The following is a 20,587-nucleotide window of genomic DNA, read 5'->3' on the forward strand; positions in this document are numbered from 1 at the left end:
CATGACATGCAGCTCATCAAGTGGAGTAAACAAGAAGTGAATAGAGCGAGTGGTGACGTCAGCGGATCGCATCAGAGCGCAGCTCGTCTTAAGAATTATAACAAAAAGTTAAATCTGTTATAAACATTAACAGCTTCACAAAGAAGGAAAGAACACACAACTGTTTTATCAAGCCATGATAATGTAAACATGACAAATAATTACCTTTTTAGATGGCTCCAAATGTTTTCTGCAGGCAGTTAAGTGTGAGCGTGCATGCGAACGGCTCTGGCTGCAGCCTCCTCTGTGATTCAGGAAGTGATTAGAGCCGTTTTCAATGGCCAATTTGCAGAAGAAAAAAAAAAGATTAATCCGCCACAAAATAATTGTTTTATATACGCAGCATCCAGCGCAGAGCACATGGCAGCCGGTAGAACAAAGAATGGCGTCCAGCTGTGAACACAGCGGGTGGGATTATCACGACAATGTATTGCAGGAGTCACAGGCATGCTTGTGTCAGTGCACCTTTAAAACTCATCTGAATGCTAATGGCGCTAGCATTTTAGCAGCTGAAGGCTTCACCCGTTAGCGCCACTTAATGTATGATTACTAGAGGAAAAACGCAGCTATGACTTTTAATGTCCACAACAAAGAAAGCGGTTAGGAAAACAACAATGCAGTCCTCCAAAATATGACTTTATAAACTCTTAAGCCCCTTTCACACCGGGCCCACTTCGAGTTGCCTCGTGCGGCCTCTTGGCGACGCCACATGGAAGCAACCTAGTGCCAAGACGATGTCGTTCAACGCCACAACAGCACGAGGGATGCAAAGGACGAAGCAAATCGGACGCCAAAAATTAAACGTTTAATTTTTTTGCATCCTGTGCTCGACGCAGAAATTAAGTGATTTCAGTGCAAGTCAGGGCAACGCGATGGTACTCAACATGACTGGAAGCCACACCCTCACAATACAAAGTTACCCGATGCCAATGTATGATTCCTGCTGTATTCCATTGTTCCTGAAGTATAAATCATGCAGGATTGTTTTTATACCGTGTACACAATGCAGTAAAATGAGAGTTACAAATGTATGAATTCCAGATGGCCACCAGAGGGCGGTGCTTTAGCACCTGGATAACTACATGTGCGCAAGCACAGAGAGGTCGAGAATATATACCAACACGCCATTGGATGTGACCTGGGTGATGTCACTGGTTGTCTTTATATGCGAGACGCACCCAGCGCTCGCTTCTATTCAGAATGAACTCGCAAGACTGAGTGACAAACAACTCTGGTGGTCATCCAGAATTCACAGAACCTTAGTTACATTCTTAACTCTCGTTCTATTTCATTCCTACTGACCGCCAGAGGGCGGTGCTTTAGCACCTGGATGACTTAATACCAACAAGGTCACGAAGAGTCACACTCACCTAGCATCAGCAGTGGGGAGTGGAGGCAGACAACACCGCCGAAGTCACCGCAGGAGGAGCAGCCACATTCAGTCTGTAATAGCGGGTGAAATTACAGGACAAAGCCCACATAGCAGCAGCACAAATATCATTCAAAGGAACGCCTCTCAGTGCAGCCCAGGAGGTGGACACCCCTCTGGGGGAATGGCATGTAACTTTAGGAGGCTGAAGACCCCTGGACTTGTATACTTGTAAAATGGCATCCACAACCCAATGTGAAAGTCGCTGCTTTGAGACAGCATAGCCTTTTTTGTGATCACCATAACACACAAACAGGGCATCTATTTTCCGAATAGATGCTAATATTGCACTGACCCAGATGCACTGGGTCGGAAACAACGGTCATCCTCACCCCATTGAACTTTGGAGGATGACATCTGAACTGAATTCTGTAACCTTCGAACAAGGTTGAAATCACCCATGCGTCTTGAACTTAAGCCTCCCAGTGCCTGAGATGATTTAGTGAAAACGGCTGGGGGCCAAACGTTGGCAGTCAGACCCGACCACCTCTGCCTCACATCCCTGAGGACCTCTGGGCATGATTACTGGAAGCTCTGTGAAACCGTTCAGTTCTCAGGGGCCTGCCAATAGGCTCTCAAAAGGCAGGCCGCTGGGAGAGCTGGCCCTCAACTGTGAAGGCACGTGCAGCTCTGGGAGCAGGCGGGAGCTTGGATGTAGAGTGAAAAGCTGTAGCACGTCTGACTGGTTGAGGCCTGAAAGACCGGTGTAGGTCAACAAACTGTTGCCAAGATTTACTAGCCTCAACAGCACGAAAAGTTTGTTGGGCCGCAGGTCCAAATACTTATCCTGGAAGAACAGGCAGTGAACGGAGTGTACCTCTGCAGGATTCAGACAGGGGGGACTGTGCAAGCCACACCTGATGTCTAGCAGTGTTAAGGGTTGACATCAGTCTGCCAAGCTCTCTGGACATATAAGCAAAAGTTTGGAGTGAGGCATCACTAAGACTTTGAGTAGCATCATCAACCTCTGCCTCCCTCAAAGACTTTGAGAGGGCAAGGGCTAAATGGGACAGTGAGTTGCCTAAGCAACCAATGCGAGGAGCTATGTCATAGCTTTTGGTGAGGAGGTCATCAGTGACCCTACACTGAGGTCGTGGGCAGCGGGCATCCGGCCGAGCAGCATCAGCCAGAGCCACAACCAGGTTCACAATAATGCTGTCAACGGCGGGCAAATGGTTCAGATCGAACCGAATCACACAGAGATAAGGGCTCTGCAGTCCTGCGATAGATGGGTCGATGATTTGGGGTCTGCCCAACATCGGTGGAGCTCCTCGATATATGGTTGCGAAACTGGAACATTGAACTCAAGTTTCTGAGTGACTTTGATAAAGGCACTTGAAGCGGTGGTTTCCGCAGGGGGATTGTCGACCCCAAGCCTGGATAAAGCCAACTGAACAGCTTGCTTGAAAAGGATAGTCCAGGTCCGGTTTGCGGCAGAGACTCTGCCTCAGAGGTGTGAGAGCCCACTAATGAATGGCTTGGGGAGAGACCCCTCTCATTCTGATCCTCCACAAAGTTTGTATCACTTGTCATGTACAAGGAATCAGTTGCAGCAATAGACATGGCATCTTCTTTCTGCTGAGTAACTACATTGGTCTGATCAGCCTCATTAGGGACAACAGGAACTGTTACGGCGTCCCTAGGTTGTAGATTCAGAAGCAAGGACTTAATCTGAGCAAACTCAGAAGTCAACGTTTTGAACTTTTCAGCCAAAGCAATGTAATGAGTAACCTTCTTAGCAGAAGGGGTCCTTGCATGTGGGCGTTTATGGCGTTTTGGTTCCTTCCTGGGGCTGGAGGTCAAAGTCCCACTGGGCATCCTACTTTCCAATGTCGCGAGTCTAGCAGACCTCTCTGCCAGTGGCATACTGGCACAATTAAGGCAGGCAACGCCAGTCAGGGCTTCCCTCAGGCGTCTGATCCCAAGACACGAGGGGCAAAACATATGTCCATCACCTGGGCTCAAGGGAGCCAAACAGGTACTACGGCCATGCAACAAAGGCCCTGACAACATTGTGAACTGCATGCAGATGGCTAACACAAGCACTGATAGTTACAGATAGAAAGACAAAGCGTGAATCACACGCAGTGTAAGTAATAACACAAGGAACGGAGCGTGAATCACTCACAGCGTAATAACAACACAAGGCACGGAGCGTGAATCACTCACAGCGTAATAACAACACAAGGCACGGAGTGCGAAACACTGGCAACATATGAATCACTCGCAGCGTAATGCTAACAAGGCACGGAGCGTGAATCGCTCACAGCCACAGCCGTAACACGAGGCACGGAGCGTGAAGCGCTCACAGCCACAGCCGTAACACGAGGCACGGAGCGTGAAGCACTCACAGCCAGTCTTAACACGAGGCACAGAGCGTGAAGCACTCACAGCCACAGTCTTAACACAAGGCACGGAACGTGAAGCACTCACAGCGTAAAGGCTAATACAAGGCACAGAGTGTGAATCACTCACAGCCACAGTAGTAACACAATGCACACAAGCAAAATACTCACAGCCCAAGTGCTAAGTCACTTACAGCAACCACAACAGTAGCTGCTGGCGGAGCTGTTGAACTTAGCAAAATGGCGGCAGCGCAGAAGAAAGTACTTCAAGTAGTGGAAAACACTCACAGCAAACCCAACACAGTACACTATACTGGTTCTGATACACACACTACCACATAGTTAACAGGGTTAGTGACACAACTAAACAAGAAGCCAGCTTTCGTCGAAACAACACAGCTAAAGGGTTAGCGGCTAGCAGCTAATGGCTTCAACTATGCACAGAGGAAAATACCCAGCAGGGCAGCGGCGAAGGCGTGCACCCGGCGAGTAAGGTGTACTCACGACAGGCGAATCCAAGAACACAAAACGTTGAAGTCGTGTCTCGCAGCCTCTGGAGGACGTGTGCAGTGCACGTAGCTCCAACCAGAAGTGGGTTGCGAGGCTACAAGTGAGAGCGGCAATCATAGCTAAATGCGTTCTCAACCTCTTCAGAATGCGAGAATGTAGAAAAGAAGCAAGCGTTGGGTGCGTCTGGCATATAAAGACAACCAGTGACGTCACCCAGGTCACATCCAACGGCGTGACTTTGTTGGTATATATTCTCGACCTCTCTGTGCTTGCGCACATGTAGTTATTCAGGTGCTAAACCACCGCCCTCTGGCGGTCAGCAGGAATGAAATAGAAACTACATGCTCAAAAAGAGCACAGAAAAAAAATGCTGCTGATTGCAGCTGCTGCTGCTATCACATTGCTGCTGCAATGTGTCTGCAAATGTGTTTAAATAAAGTCCATAAAAGTCCTGCTCACAGACTGATTGCCAGAGGCAGGACATATCCACATACAGTAGACGTCGAGCATTCTCCAGTCACTCACGGACAATTTTTTGCACGTGCACATGTGAACAATTAAAAGAAAGAAAAAAAAACTGTCTGGCTGCTGCAGTTCCTCACAGAAAAGGACAAACACTCAACAAAAATATAAACGCAACACTTGGTTTTGCTCCCATTTTGTATGAGATGAACTCAAAGATCTAAAACTTTTTCCACATACACATTATCACCATTTCCCTCAAATATTGTTCACAAACCAGTCTAAATCTGTGATAGTGAGCACTTCTCGTTTGCTGAGATAATCCATCCCACATCACAGGTGTGCCATATCAAGATGCTGATTAGACACCATGATTAGTGTACAGGTGTGCCTTAGACTGCCCACAATAAAAGGCCACTCTGAAAGGTGCAGTTTTAATCACACAGCACAATGCCACAGATGTCGCAAGATTTGAGGGAGCGTGCAATTGGCATGCTGACAGCAGGAATGTCAACCAGAGCTGTTGCTCGTGTATTGAATGTTCATTTCTCTACCATAAGCCGTCTCCAAAGGTGTTTCAGAGAATTTGGCAGTACATCCAACCAGCCTCACAATCGCAGACCACGTGTAACCACACCAGCCCAGGACCTCCACATCCAGCATGTTCACCTCCAAGATCGTCTGAGACCAGCCACTCGGACAGCTGCTGAAACAATCGGTTTGCATAACCAAAGAATTTCTGCACAAACTGTCAGAAACCGTCTCAGGGAAGCTCATCTGCATACTCGTCGTCCTCATTGGGGTCTCGACCTGACTCCAGTTCGTCGTCGTAACCGACTTGAGTGGGCAAATGCTCACATTCACTGGCGTTTGGCACGTTGGAGAGGTGTTCTCTTCACGGATGAATCCCGGTTCACACTATCCAGGGCAGATGGCAGACAGCCTGTGTGGCGTCGTGTGGGTGAGCGGTTTTCTGATGTCAATGTTGTGGATCGAGTGGCCCATGGTGGCGGCGGGGTTATGGTATGGGCAGGCGTCTGTTATGGACGAAGAACACAGGTGCATTTTATTGATGGCATTTTGAATGCACAGAGATACCGTGACGAGATCCTGAGGCCCATTGTTGTGCCATACATCCAAGAACATCACCTCATGTTGCAGCAGCATAATGTACGGCCCTATGTTGCAAGGATCTGTACACAATTCTTGGAAGCTGAAAATGTCCCAGTTCTTGCATGGCCGGCATACTCACCGGACATGTCACCCATTGAGCATGTTTGGGATGCTCTGGATCGGCGTATACGACAGCATGTACCAGTTCCTGCCAATATCCAGCAACTTCGCACAGCCATTGAAGAGGACTGAACCAACATTCCACAGGCCACAACTGACAACCTGATCAACTCTATGCGAAGGAGATGTGTTGCACTGCATGAGGCAAATGGTGGTCACACCAGATACTGACTGGTATCCCCCCCAATAAAACAAAACTGCACCTTTCAGAATGGCCTTTTGTTGTGGACAGTCTAAGGCACACCTGTGCACTAATCATGGTGTCTAATCAGCATCTTGATATGGCACACCTGTGAGGTGGGATGGATTATCTCAGCAAAGGAGAAGTGCTCACTATCACATTTAGACTGGTTTGTGAACAATATTTGAGGGAAATGGTGATATTGTGTATGTGGAAAAAGGTTTAGATCTTTGAGTTCATCTCATACAAAATGGGAGCAAAACCAAAAGTGTTGCGTTTATATTTTTGTTGAGTGTAAGTCCTGCTCACAGACTAATTGCCAGAGACAGGACATGTCCACAACAAGTACAACTCCAGACAGCTCCACATTTACTCACGGACGGTTCGTTCGCGCGCACATCTCGCGGTCAAAGGAGTAAAGATAAACTATAACAGAACTCAGAGCGCAGACCTGCAGTTCAGCACAAGAACAAATATAAACTAGAAGAGAAATCAGAGTGCACAGTCTGTCTGCAGTCAAACTGTGCACTCTGATTCCTCTGTGCAGAGAACCTGGAAGCTGCGTCCTCACCTCCTTTCTGCCCCCTGCTGCGCACACCTGACGCAGACATTCCTGCATCGTTATGACGCCACAGGAAGCAACTCAAAGCAGCCCCGGTGTGAAAGGGGCTTAAAGCCCAAAACAAATGAACCCTTCGTGGGTAGGATGAATGTATTTATCCAGAATTTTTATTTATTTATTTAACCATGAAAGTCCCATTGAGATTAAAAACTTCTTTTTCAAGGGAGTCCTGGCCAAGAGGTAGCAAAAGTTACAATTACAAATGCAGAGGTAAAATTACATAAACATTATGAAAAACAATTGCAGTTTGATAACGTCATCTCAAGTACTTTCAGCCTGGATTTAAAGTTCAATTTCTAGTCTTTTTGTAACATGTTCTGTGTTGAAGGCACGGCGTGAACAAAAGCCCTTTTTCTCAGAATAGTGCGGGCAAATGGAACAGAGAGCAACAGATTATCATTTGAACGCAAAGAATAAAAATCAACACTCCTCCATGAGATTAAATTACAGATGTAGGAGGGTAAAAGTCCAAGCATGGCCTAATAAATAAAAGAATACCAATGCGCTAGAAATGGCTTTGTAATAAAATTATTCTTGTCACCTTCTCACCAGACGATGTGATTATCGGCATCTCGTTTATTCAAAAAAAAAAAAAAAAAAGTTACAGTTATAAACTCATATGCTTTGCCCCTTTTCTCACTTTCATACTTTTCATAGTTTTGACAAAGTAAATTTGGTTTTATTCACAAGTACTGTTCATGTTGTAATTTAATTCAACAAGCAAGTATGTTAAAATATTCTGTAAAACACTGGACACCTTGTTCTCCTTCAGGATGACAGACAAAATTTTGGTCTTTTCACGACTCTAAGTTTTTGATAATGGGTGTCTTTATTATTTGTGTAATATCTCAGAATGATTAACTTGAGCTGAAATTATTTCGTAGCCCGTAATTCTAAGATGAATGCCGGCTATATGAATTTCTCTACTCAGATACTTATTACTGTAGAAACACGACTTGCTATCATCCTTATAATTGCCAAGTCAAGCTTTTGTGTAATAATTTGTCAAACTCTTTTTCTATTGTGCACTGAATAATGAATAATGTTAAGTACTTTTACCAAGATTTGAATGTTACACCAACCCTTGATGATTAGTCATATTAAATACAGTAAAACTCGCCTAAACAGTCATTGTATAAACCAGATATTCGCACTCAGACAAAAACAAAAGACCCAATGCTTTGCATGGATTTCCATGAAATAAACACAGTCTACAACAGATTTTGTATAACGGATTTTCGCTCACATTGGAGAAATCGTCCCACCCCATCGTAATGCATTCCATTAAAACCTGCTCGCATGTACCGGACAAAACAGTCTAGATGTGCCCAGTAACAGAGGTATGAAATGAAGTTCAGCACTGACACTTATCGATTTGAGGAAAGTGTATTTCCTTGATTAAAAGACCGTTGTTTATTTTTGCAAACTGTGCTCAGACACGATACCTAAACAAGGCAGGGCGTAATTCAAGGCTGGTGATTATTAACAAAATGCTGCTTGTTGCTTGCACGGTAATATGATAAGTTTCAAACATATCCCTGGGTGTGGCGAACCAAACCGCTTTAGATCAGAGCCCTCTGCATGGCTATGAACCCATGCACCTGTTAAATCGGAGACTGCAGAGGGCTGTGATTTGTCACTTTTACATTTTTACTCCTTGGTCTCCCATCATGTTTTAAAGGACATGTCACACCGACATCAAAGCAATTTACATTTAGGCTGTTAGTATACAGAGACTTCCGAAAACAGAATACTCAAGAGTACTCGTGTTTCCGACAGCTGATGTAGCGATTAGAAGCGTCCCGGCGTGCACTTCAATGGAATATAGCTGCTAACGTTAAAACTGAGGCACAGATTAATTCCACAGCTGACATAAGTGTGACGCTGTTATAATGACTCATTTTTAAGTGAAAACTGTGAAATTTGATGCAGTCACGGTAAAAGCAGCAGCCCTGAGAAGATTCAGTGCACCTGGTGCCATGAGTCATAAACGCAGCCTGTCAATAACAATCTCTGCTGGAGGATCAGCTCTGAGCATGGTTGTTATCAATAAAATCTAAAAAAAAAATACATCTGCTGCCAGGGGAAAAACGTTCATGTTCACAGCAGCAGGAACCTCTCATCAGCTGCACATACGTACACACACACACACACACATACACACACACAAGATCCAAATTCACAGTCAAAGTAAAAAAAAAAAAAAAAAAAGCTTGCCACAAAACGCAAAAGGGGTAAAATCCTGAACATGCAAGACTCACCCAGAGGTAGATTTATGTTGCGTTTACACATATGACAACAAGTTACGAATGCCACAAAGTATACATTCTTGGCCGGTACAATCTGATGATTCGGGGCAGAGGCGTCAGGAGTCCTCAGGAACTGTTACAACCTGTTACCATACGTTATGATTAATGGCACGTATCACTGGCGAATTATCACGAACCATTACGCACGGTCAATAATAATGTTCTGCACTGTTGCGCACAACAAAACATCGTTACGTTCTGTCAGGAATGTTGTACATTAGGCAAATTGTCTCCACACACCACCTCATATTCATGCTACCGTCAGCTGCTGAACAGTTCACATCGCTCCAAATTGCTCCTCAAAATCCAGATGAATCCACAGCAGAAGAAGAGTTGGGCTCTGTGCCATGGAGTGGTGCAGAAAGGAGGAGGAGGAGACAGAAAGAGCCAGATGTCTGGCTGTATGTGGCTCTCCTCTGGCTCAGACTCGTTCTCCCAAACATCAGGCACAACAGGAGGTGAAACACCTGCAGGAGAGCGCTGAGGAGCATTGGAACAAGACTTGGGCGACTTGGCGTCACTGTCCTTCTTCAGCATCCTGCAGCAATAAAACTGAATGCAGTGCAACAGGGTTTAATTGTGTGCATGTGAGAGAAGTGATCCGTAGTGGCGCGCAGTGAAATGTAACACCGCATTACAATTCGTGTCAAAACTTGACAGTTTCTGTGTCAAATCGTAACAATGCGTGACAGTATGGGCTCCAAGAACAATTATTAAAGATCACCACTTAACATGCGGCGAAATGAGGGTGGTACGTGACCGATACGCACCGTTAATAAGAAACCTATTCAGATGCATTAAGTCACTTTAAGAATGTCAGGAATGTGCCATGATTAGGAAGTATGACATTCGTAACACGTCCTGCCTATGTGTAAAAACAGCATTATTTCCAAATGTAAACGCTACACAATCAAAGGCATCATGCACGTGCGATCGTCGGATGCTGCTCTGTATCACCGAAAGGCCATGAACTCCTGGAAATAATGTATTATGATTTTTTTTCAATGTAAACCCATTTCCGTGTCAGGAAGTCTGTTACAAACAGCGTCATGTAGATGTCCCCACGACATGTTCACAGCTTCAGAAAACCAGTATCCACACAAACAGCTCATCACCACACTTTAGCTTCCAAAAACACTGTGAAGAAGTTAAGAGTTTTGGGGTGAAGTGTGTCATCTCCTGTCTGTAAATCCGAGCCATCACTTTCCAATCGCAGATCAGAAGCTTCGTTTTCGGATGGAGCAGTTTTGTTTCTCACTGTCAGTCATCGGGATGTTTCGGGAGTCACATGCTGAAAAATGCAGAGAATTGTCAAGTGAGATGTTTTCCAGAAATGCACCTGCTAACGCTGAGAGTCAATCATGAGTAATTTTATGTTGTCTTGCTGAGACGTGAAAAAACATGTGACATGTCCTTTAATAGTTTTTGCAGTGCGTCCACTGATTACATTTCGATCATGGATCAAATATGTTTGGCAGAAAAGTCCGCATATATGACTTCACAACACAAAGTCTGGAAAAAAACACTAAAACAACCCTCAATTCATGGAGGAATTTGTCCGTACTGTATCGTTGATTTGGAGGTTAACTATACATATAATGGATTTTGTCCATTTTATACATAAAGAATTTTGTCCTTTTTATCCCTAATGGATTTCAATTACAATGGACAAAATTTGCTGGTCCACCTGAATTCATGCGAGTTCTGCTGTATAAAAAAAAGGAAAAATCTTGTGGCAAATGGCCCAATGAAATTGCATTGTGCTCAACACAAAGGGGCCAGTGTCCCATTCACATTTTTTACCGACTGAATCCCTGTGGTCCATTTGCAGAAGTTGTCTGGAACGCTGTCCAACTGGACTTGGTGACAGCTACATGTGGTGTGATCACAAACAGTGCAAAAGCATGCGATGTCAAGTCAATTTAACAATTAATATTATTGCTACTACTATTAGTAGTACTACTTGGATAACAGGTTTTAACTGATTCAACATTTGGGTTCAACAGGGGGCTAGTTTGCTACAATACTGATGAATGTGATTCATGGAAAGCAAGCAAAGCTGGCAAACCTTTCATCATTTGCAGCCTCCATAATTCTTGTTTTGTTTATAAATCTCTTATTGCTTAATGTATTCAGATGGGACAAGCTTTATATGGGAAGGTGGGGTGAAGTCATTCTTTGCAGAGTTCCTCAGTATTCTGTTACATGCAAATACGCGACATGCACTGTGCACCTCCATGCCACTATACTGCCATTTTTTCCTTCTGTTTGAACCACAGAAATGATCCCAGGTTTTATGAAACCCAGGTGGAAACAAGCATCTGTGTAAAAGAGTTTTTTCCCCCAATTTATCTAAAGCATGGATGTGCCGAAATACATATTTGTAAAACACACTGTCCATCTTTGAATCACCTGCTTTGTATGCCCGCAAAATAAAGACGATGGCTCTGCATCCAGATTGTTTTTGAGGGCGTTTGCCGGGAAAATGATCATTTCTCTACACTGATTACAAACCCTGCAACGGCTCTGTAATCAACCACTTCTGCAGCACGACTCCACTTTGAAGCGTGAACCAATGAAGCAGTGCTTCGATCCACTGGATTGTTGGTTCTTTGATTCGCTGCTCTTCAGAAGCCACAAGTCCGCTTCTTAACGCCTCTCAAAGCCATTAAAATATGTTAATCATGAGTCACTTTTGTGTGGATTAAAGTCACAGATCAGTGTCCGCGGAACTCTGCAGAGAAAAATGCACCAGTCTATGCCTATCGCGATAGGCATTTAAAAAACTCAGTGACAGTACGATTACAAAGTAAAACATTAACACCCCGCCTCCTCCCCATGAGGAAATCCGCAAAATTCCACTGAGTTTTCCAATTACTCGATTAAATAATTGTTAGAATACTTAATTTCAAAATTATTCTATAGCTGCAGCCTTATAATGATGAATCATAACATCCATACTTATGGCAAGGTCATTGTGCATTACCATAATAGGATTAAAATTTGACTCTGGGACGACATGACCTGGACATGAAAGCGAGGGGAAAAAAGTGTGAATGACACACGTACAAAACATCACTGACATGAGGTATGTAATAACTTTTTTTTTGGGGGGGGGGGGGGGGGGGTGCAGTATAGTCCATAAAATGCCTTTAAAAGACTATGATCTTTTTGATTAGGCCAAAGCACCATCTTCAAATATAAACATACGGACTTACAATAAAAAAAAAACAATAATAATTTGAAAGAGAAATTAGGAAGATGTATGGTGCTTGAACTACAGAATAACAGATGAAATAACAGACGAGTCAAATCATCATCTGTTAACTTCAAAAAAGAAATGCAACTGTCTCAACATAAGCAATCAAAGGTTCCCTGTCGAGCAAATGCTGCATGACCTACTGATGTCAAACTCAGATGGACCTCACACCCTCAAACACTTAACTGCAAAGCACGCCCTTAATAAATGCACTATAAATAAAAGTGGAGTGCACTTAGTGTCAGTATGCACTGCAGAAGTCTTAAGTTAGAGGAGCAGCCACAGGTGCAGCAGACAATGAGACGAACAGAGCTTAAGGATGTTGTTTGTTTGCAGGGTTTTTTGTTGTTGTTGTCATTTTGGTGTTGGTGGGTCAGATACAACAGTCAAAACGCAAGCATATCACGGTCATACATATTCTCCATCATGTGTGTATGTGGCAAAAATGATTTTTGGGTTAATCGATGAATCATTTCAGCTCTCAGCCCTGCTGTCTTTAGACCAGTGAAGTCGAGTCAATGTGAAGATGGCCAGTATGCTTTGGTGCCTGGAGAAAAGTTGGAAAGTGCAAATGCAGTGTGTTGTACAAGGGATGGCAGGCTCCTTGAAGTCGAAGGGAAGTCACACCTGTGACATATTTAGGCCAGGTCAACCACAAAAACATTCACTCCTATGTGCACATATTCTCATCTTCATGTAATGTGTGTGGTATGGCTGTTTGTTAGGCTACTCCTGTGTAGCTGGTAACTACAGTTGGTTACAAACAGACTAGGTCTTCCCTAAGGAATCGAAAGTGTTCTGTATTTTGACATGCAGAGGTTTCATTACAAGCAACCAGACTCTTACGACAAACACATTGCACTGTTCGCTTAAGCTTGGTTCACACTGCAAGATAATTATCGGACCCGATCTTCCCCTTCCGACAATCGTGATGATGCTAAAGATAATCTTATCAGATATTCCTCCCGAGTGTGGTGTGTTAAGAGCGCTCTGATCTGCTCGGAAGGCCGTCAGGAGCGCTCCGATCGCAAATCTGGGATATTCAACATGTTGGATTTTTTTTTGGCCCGATATCGCAGCGTGTGTTGTGTCCTCCGACCAAAACAAACATTTCTGCATTCACATGAAACGTGCAAATAAAAAGTTACACAGCCAGGCATTAATTGTTGGTTGACATAATTATCACCTAACTGTGGTCACAACAGGCAGACCCACACCTAACCCTCAACATGCTCACATCTTAAAAAAAAAAAAAAAAAAAAAAAAAAAATCTTCATGCTACATTTTGTAAAGACATAAACAAACCCTGACCAGACACTAGGGTGGTGCATTATGTCGCTAATTCAATTTTTGGTTAGTGACGTCAGACAGACTAAAACTGCAAAACATTCCATTTACTGTCACTGTTTAATCATAGTTTGGTTACAGCCCCTCTAAAGGTCAGACTGCATAATGAGGTTTGTGTTACACTGCCACTTTCAGTTGAGCTTAGCTGTCAGTTGATGACCCCAAAGTAGTCATTTTGGCCTAGATGTCCCCTTCTGATTGTCATTACTGCCTGGTATGAGGACATCACACTGCTAGCCAATGTTTTATTTATCCCCCCATCCAGGGTGTATCACTCTTGATTTAAATAAATAAATTATTCTGCATTTCATTCGACTGTGAATTTCAATTGGCGATGTCTCCTGGGATGATGATTTGTTAACACTGTAAACTGATATGACTTGCGGCAGTATTAAAAAAATATAACGCAATGCTAAAATACCTGTCGGTCGTATGAGCATTGACACTGACATCTGCGAATGTCTTGTAAATCACTTCAGAGGTGTTATTAGGTTTCCAAAAACAGAGTTTTCAGTTTAGAAGTATTTATTTCTCGCTAGCTTTACAGAATATGAGAAACATGCTATATAAACACATAAATGAAGCGGTTTTACACAGACGTACTACTAGGGCTAGGTGATATGACCTAAAATTCATATCAAGCTATAAATTGAATCCCTTCAGGGTAACTGTATATATCGCGATATAAACTTAAGTAGGACTGACACGATTAGTTGAGTAACTCGAATAATTAGAGTACAAAAAATGTTCGAGGCAAATTCTGTGCCTTGAAGCTCCGTTAATGTTGTCAGTACATATGCCAGGCTGTGTGTGGCACCTGCAATGGCCCCAGAAAAAAACAAGAGGACTAAAGCACGCACATAAGCCACGTAAGAGCTAATCAATGTAGTACCAAAAGCTACAGCTTTCCAATGTGACACACAGAGTAAAATAAAACCTTTTAAGAAAAAGAGGGTCCAATCTGATCATCTGAAACAGACTGACTACGGTTCGCTTTAAATGCGCACTGCATACTCAAAGCGAACCTTAGTCAGTTGTTTAAACAGCACTCGCCTTTGTAGATGCACAGCGGGACACAGTGATGCCTCGTCAGGGCTTGTAACATCAGATCTTAAGTTCAGAGTCTGTTGTTGTTGTCCGAATGTGACTCGGGTAACATGAAGAAGAAGACGAACACTGCACTTTTTATCTTGACGTTTAAACTGGAACGGCAAATTAATAAAATCAGAATGTTGACTTTAAGATCAATTTTGAATTAAAGATTTGAAATTTTGACTTAATACTAATAATAATACTAATACTATTAACACCACACATACTATTAATAATAATATTTTGACTCTGAAACTTAAGTTGTTAACTAACATTTCCATGCTATTTTTTAATTCATTAGAAACAATTAACAGGATCCTCATATTAATTTAAAAGATTGTTAACCCTATTTAACACAATATTACCATCACAGCACAACAAGCAATAATCATTTTTACTATTCTGCTCACAACACATTACCAATTAACTAATAGTAAAAATCCACGCAGTTACACCTATGCAATTCATATTAATGTACAATTAAAGCACATATATCAGGGTTCTCAGCAGGACTGTTTCTCAGCATAACGGGGTGGAAAATCACCTTAAAAAGCTGGGGGTTCAGGGGATGCTTAGGCTTTGCCCCCCATGCTTTTGCATTATGGGCTTATAAAGGGCCTTCTTTGTGAGTCAAAATAAATATACCAATCAATCAATCAATCAATTTTACTTATATAGCGCCAAATCACAACAAACAGTTGCCCCAAGGCGCTTTATATTGTAAGGCAAGGCCATACAATAATTACGTAAAAACCCCAATGGTCAAAACGACCCCCTGTGAGCAAGCACTTGGCGACAGTGGGAAGGAAAAACTCCCTTTTAACAGGAAGAAACCTCCAGCAGAACCAGGCTCAGGGAGGGGCAGTCTTCTGCTGGGACTGGTTGGGGCTGAGGGAGAGAACCAGGAAAAAGACATGCTGTGGAGGGGAGCAGAGATCAATCACTAATGATTAAATGCAGAGTGGTGCATACAGAGCAAAAAGAGAAAGAAACACTCAGTGCATCATGGGAACCCCCCAGCAGTCTAAGTCTATAGCAGCATAACTAAGGGATGGTTCAGGGTCACCTGATCCAGCCCTAACTATAAGCTTTAGCAAAAAGGAAAGTTTTAAGCCTAATCTTAAAAGTAGAGAGGGAGATACCAAAATCTGATGTCCAGACAGAAGAAGAGAACAACTCTGTGTTTCAAAATGTGAGGAAAGTGTTTCCAAAAACACCACCAATTTGAGGCTAAAGCTGCAGAGGAGACCTTCATCTGGTTAAATGTGCTGAAAGTCCAGCTCACCTGTCATCTCTGCAAACTCACACGTGCTGTTACCCTTCTAAATAAAACAAAGGCTCTTCAAATAGCAACTAAAAAAACCTTTTCTTTATTTTAAGATTAAATGAAAGAATCAATCATCATGGTTTTAATTTACAAACAAAGATTTCTAACTATTTTAATTACATGTTATTTAATGTAAAAAAAAACAAGGATTTTCTTGAGTAAACTGCTGTGTATAAATGAGCAGTTCTGATGTTCCTGACACACATCTACACTTTTCTGTGATTGTGGCCTGATGCCTTGTTTCTTTTGGCTTTAAAGTAAGGTTGGAACAAAGATTTTTTTTTTTAAATTATGGCTTGACTTCACACAATTTGGCGCTCAAAATGCAGGCAATCGTGTTTCAGAGCGTTATAAATTTTAAAATCTCGTGGGGCAAGCTGGCCCTGGTCTCCCCTATCCCACAGCACATCAGCACACAGTTCACTGCAAGGAGAACTTTAGCAGCTGTAAGAGAACTTTCCCCCCAGCGCTCGGTGCGGGACACACTGCAGGAGAACTTTAGTAGCTGTACGAGAACTTTTCCCCCAGGAACTTTTCCCATGCGTGCAATGATACACACCAGAGAACCTTTGTGCGCTGTCCCATGGAAAATGCACATCAAGAGGAACAGGAAAAAAAAAACTGCAGTGTGAAACAGATTTCCTTTTCTTGCCCGCAATAACAGACGATAGTCCAGTAGCGACTTTAATCAGTAGAAAAGTGACTCAAAATTGACATCTTTAAATGGGTTTTACTAAGGTTGCTGAAAAAAATAAAAAAGATAATTTCTGTAGGTTGATTTTGGACCCGCTACTGGTCCAAAATCAAAACTGATCATTATTTCTGATCATCAGAAATTATAAAAAAAAATGATCATACGCCCCTGGAAACAGTGTAAAGGCCCAACTGCAGTGTAATTTTTTCATGCAACAGTGTAAAGGGCCATTACACTGTTATAATGCTGGTGAGACCCATGCATATATACGTAACTGCTGGATAACCTTGAGGTACCTACAATAACTTTACTTTGTCACTGATTTTTATGAGACCTGAATATAACGTAACTAACAGATGCTTTTGTTATAATTTATCTTTTGATGCTGCATTTTCATTTGTCTGTGTATTATGGTTTGGGCAACTAATCGACTACAACTAACTCATACCCAACTGGTCCCAGGTGTATCTATTCAACTCAGTTTTCCCCTCCTGAGCACACCTGACTGAGTTGCTTGTCTGTGGGTGGAGAGTGATTTAGAAACAAGCAATTCAGGTGGCGCAAAGGAATGGATTTGGGAACCCCTGTATCGACAAGTTAAGTAATTCAGATAGCAGGATTTTTCTACAATTTAGAGTAAATTCTTAACAACAACAAAGAACCTCTCTCCAATAACTATTTGCATAATTATTTTTATGGTATCAATATTTATTTTCAAGAGACAATGTATACATTGCCACTGTGATTGATTTACAACACCCCCTGACTTGAACAAGTATTTATTTCTAAGAATCAGAAACTCTACAAGCCTCTCTGAGTTTCACTTTTCAGCAAAGAATCTAAAAGGATCATGTTTCAGTTTCCAGTAAAGAGACCAACAAGCTCTTTCCTTCATACACAATGACCAAAAACGCAGACAAGGCACCCAGGACAAAGAGCCCAACAGTAACAAACACTATCCAACACCCACCAGCATGCAGGACTCCCTTCACCGGAAAACCGAATAAATAAATAAATAAATCTTGCATGAGCCTTGTACTAACACAACTGTGTACAAACACAAGCATTGTTTCCATATAGTTTCCCTATGTTAATTACATGTTTTACACTTGTAGTTCTGCAGTTATTTCTTAATGTAATGTTGCAGTTTTTAGTCTGCGACTCGTCCACGACTAATGGCATCCGACTAATAATGATTTTTATTAGTCGACCCAACACTAGCTGCCTGTGTAGCTTTTGTCAGGCAAAACAGTTCGTTTTTGTAAAATGCATGTATGGGATTTTTATTTATAATTCCTTTCCTGCTTTTAATTTTTTCCGGACGAGGCTTCCATACACTGCAGTTTGTAAACAAAGCTATCCGATATCTTATGAGTAACGTAGGAAATATTTGCACACGAAAACACACCCCCTTCTCGAAAATAAATTTTAGTCTCGGTGCGGAAACGAACGACACATTACGAAATTTACACTGTCGATTAGGGGGAAGATTGAGTAGTTTAATATTACGAAGTTAACATCAAATCTGTCTTTATTTACACTGACGCTGTTGTTAGCTCAGACGGCTAATGCGAACAAGAAGTTAAATGTCCACGTTAAATATTAAAACAGTCAACAATCGCTTAAAAATAACATACAAATACTACGGATAAAGACCGTTTTCTGTTTCTTCTACTCCGTAAGTACTATTTAACTTTACGGAAGAGCTAAAGTTAGCTGTGACGCTGGCTAGCAGCTCCAGCAAAAAAAAAAAAAAAAAAGATAAATCTTGGCGCTACAGTACAAACCAGGCCTGGATTAAATTAATTTATTGGCTTTAAAACTACTCTCTGACCTGGACAGCAATTTGCAACTGTTATGAAATTAACCACAAATGAGTTTGCAACACTATCGAAACTATGTGGTTAGCTTTCCAATTAGCATAGCCACAGGGTTAGCTGCTGTTAGCTCCTTACCTTCTGAGAATGCTGCTGGATGACATTCTGTTCCACGGTCATGGCCGCTTCACAGAGAACCGTAAATAATTCAAAACACAAATAGCACTGCGCAGTGAATATGTTTCACCAAAACGAACTAAAACCTCATGCTACGACGGCCCCGCCTTCGTCAGCGGGCGCCATGGCACAACGAGCACGCAGTCAACAAACATGAAAACATTGCCCCTCTGCACGTCACACATCTGGGATCGATTATTCATGTCTGTGGGAACTCGCTAACTCGCGTTTCGTGACGTCATGGACAGTAAAATAATGCACAAGACACAGATTAATGTACATTAAAATACACGGATAACACAAGAAAGTGAAAAACACATATTTCCATTGTGGTCCGGATAGAATCAAATGACCAAATAAGGTTACATATAAAAATAAAATAAACTTAATAAAACTAATAAAAATACTGATAACAATAATGATATTAAAATGCTAACAACATGAACAACAACAACAATAATAATAATAATTATAATAATAATAATAATTTGACAATACATAAAACAAAAATACATAAAATTAAAACATAAAAAAGAATTTAGTGCCTGGTGATAAAAATGATTAAATAAAAAAAAAAAATAGTACTGTGTATAAAAGAACCTTTGGATTCATCTGACTGAACATGACTAGGCAAGAGAGTGTGTGCCAAGTACAGGGGCTAAACACTACTCAGCCTCCCTGGTAAAGTCTACTCCAGGGTGCTGAAAAAGGGAAAAGGAGGAGTCGAACCTCGGATTGAAGAGGAACAATGCGGGTTCCGTCCTGGTCGTGGAAGAACCGACCTGCTCTTTACTCTCACAAGGATCCTGGAGGGTGCCTGGGAGTATGCCCACCCAGTTTACATGTGTTTTGTGGACTTGGAGAAGGCATATGATCAGGTACCCCGGGAGATACTGTGGGAGGTGCTGTGGGAGTATGGAGTGAGGGGGTCCCTTCTCAGGGCTATCTAATCTCTGTACTCGCAAAGCGAGAGTGGTGTTCGGGTGCTTGGCAGTAAGTGGGACTCGTTTCCGATGGAGGTTGGCCTCCGCCAGGGCTGTGCCTTGTCACCAATCCTGTTTGTGATATTCATGGACAGGATATCAAGGTGTAGTCGAGGGGAGGGGGGTTTCCAATTTGGTGGGCTCAGGGTCTCGTCTCTGCTTTTTGCAGATGATGTGGTCCTGTTGGCTTCATTGGCCGGTGACCTCCAACACTCACTGGATCGGTTCACAGCCAAGTGTGAAGCTGCTGGGATGAGGATCAGCACCTCTAAACCTGAGGTCATGGTTCTCAGCAGGAAACCGATGGATTGCCTACTCCGGGTAGGGAATACGGTCTTGCCCCAAGTGAAGGAGTTCAAGTACCTCAGGGTCTTGGTCACGAGTGAGGGTACGATGGAGCGCGAGATTGGCCGGAGAATCGGTGCAACAGGGGCAGTATTGCATTCACTCTACTGTACTGTTGTGACGAAAAGGAAGCTGACCCAAAAGGGGGAGCTCTCGATATACTGGCCAATCTTCATTCCTACTCTCACCTATGGTCATGAATGTTGGGTTATGGCCGAAAGAACTAGATCGCGGGTACAAGTGGCCGAAATGGGCTTCCTCAAGAGGGTGGCTGATGTCTCCCTTAGAGATAGGATGAGAAGTTCGGTCATCTGTGGGAAGCTTGGAGTAGAGTCGCTGCTCCTTTGCGTTGAAAG

General features: G+C 42.7%; 1 protein-coding gene across 5 annotated transcripts in view; it reads right to left on the minus strand.

The window, feature by feature from the left end:
• Positions 1–19,065, minus strand: part of usp25 (ubiquitin specific peptidase 25) — a 102,289-nt gene extending 83,224 nt beyond the window's left edge. For 3 of the 5 annotated variants that reach the window (XM_034178940.1, XM_034178939.1, XM_034178938.1), the window contains exon 1: positions 18,865–19,060. In XM_034178940.1, coding sequence (XP_034034831.1) covers positions 18,865–18,906 — 42 coding nt within the window. In that variant the 5' untranslated portion in view covers positions 18,907–19,060. Of the gene's footprint in view, positions 1–18,864 lie in introns of all 5 variants that reach the window. The other 2 variants (XM_034178937.1, XM_034178941.1) reach the window with 2 other exon arrangements.
• Positions 19,066–20,587: the final 1,522 nt, after the last annotated feature.

Source organism: Thalassophryne amazonica, chromosome 9 (assembly GCF_902500255.1).
Source record: "Thalassophryne amazonica chromosome 9, fThaAma1.1, whole genome shotgun sequence".
Taxonomy (NCBI): Eukaryota; Metazoa; Chordata; class Actinopteri; order Batrachoidiformes; family Batrachoididae; genus Thalassophryne; species Thalassophryne amazonica.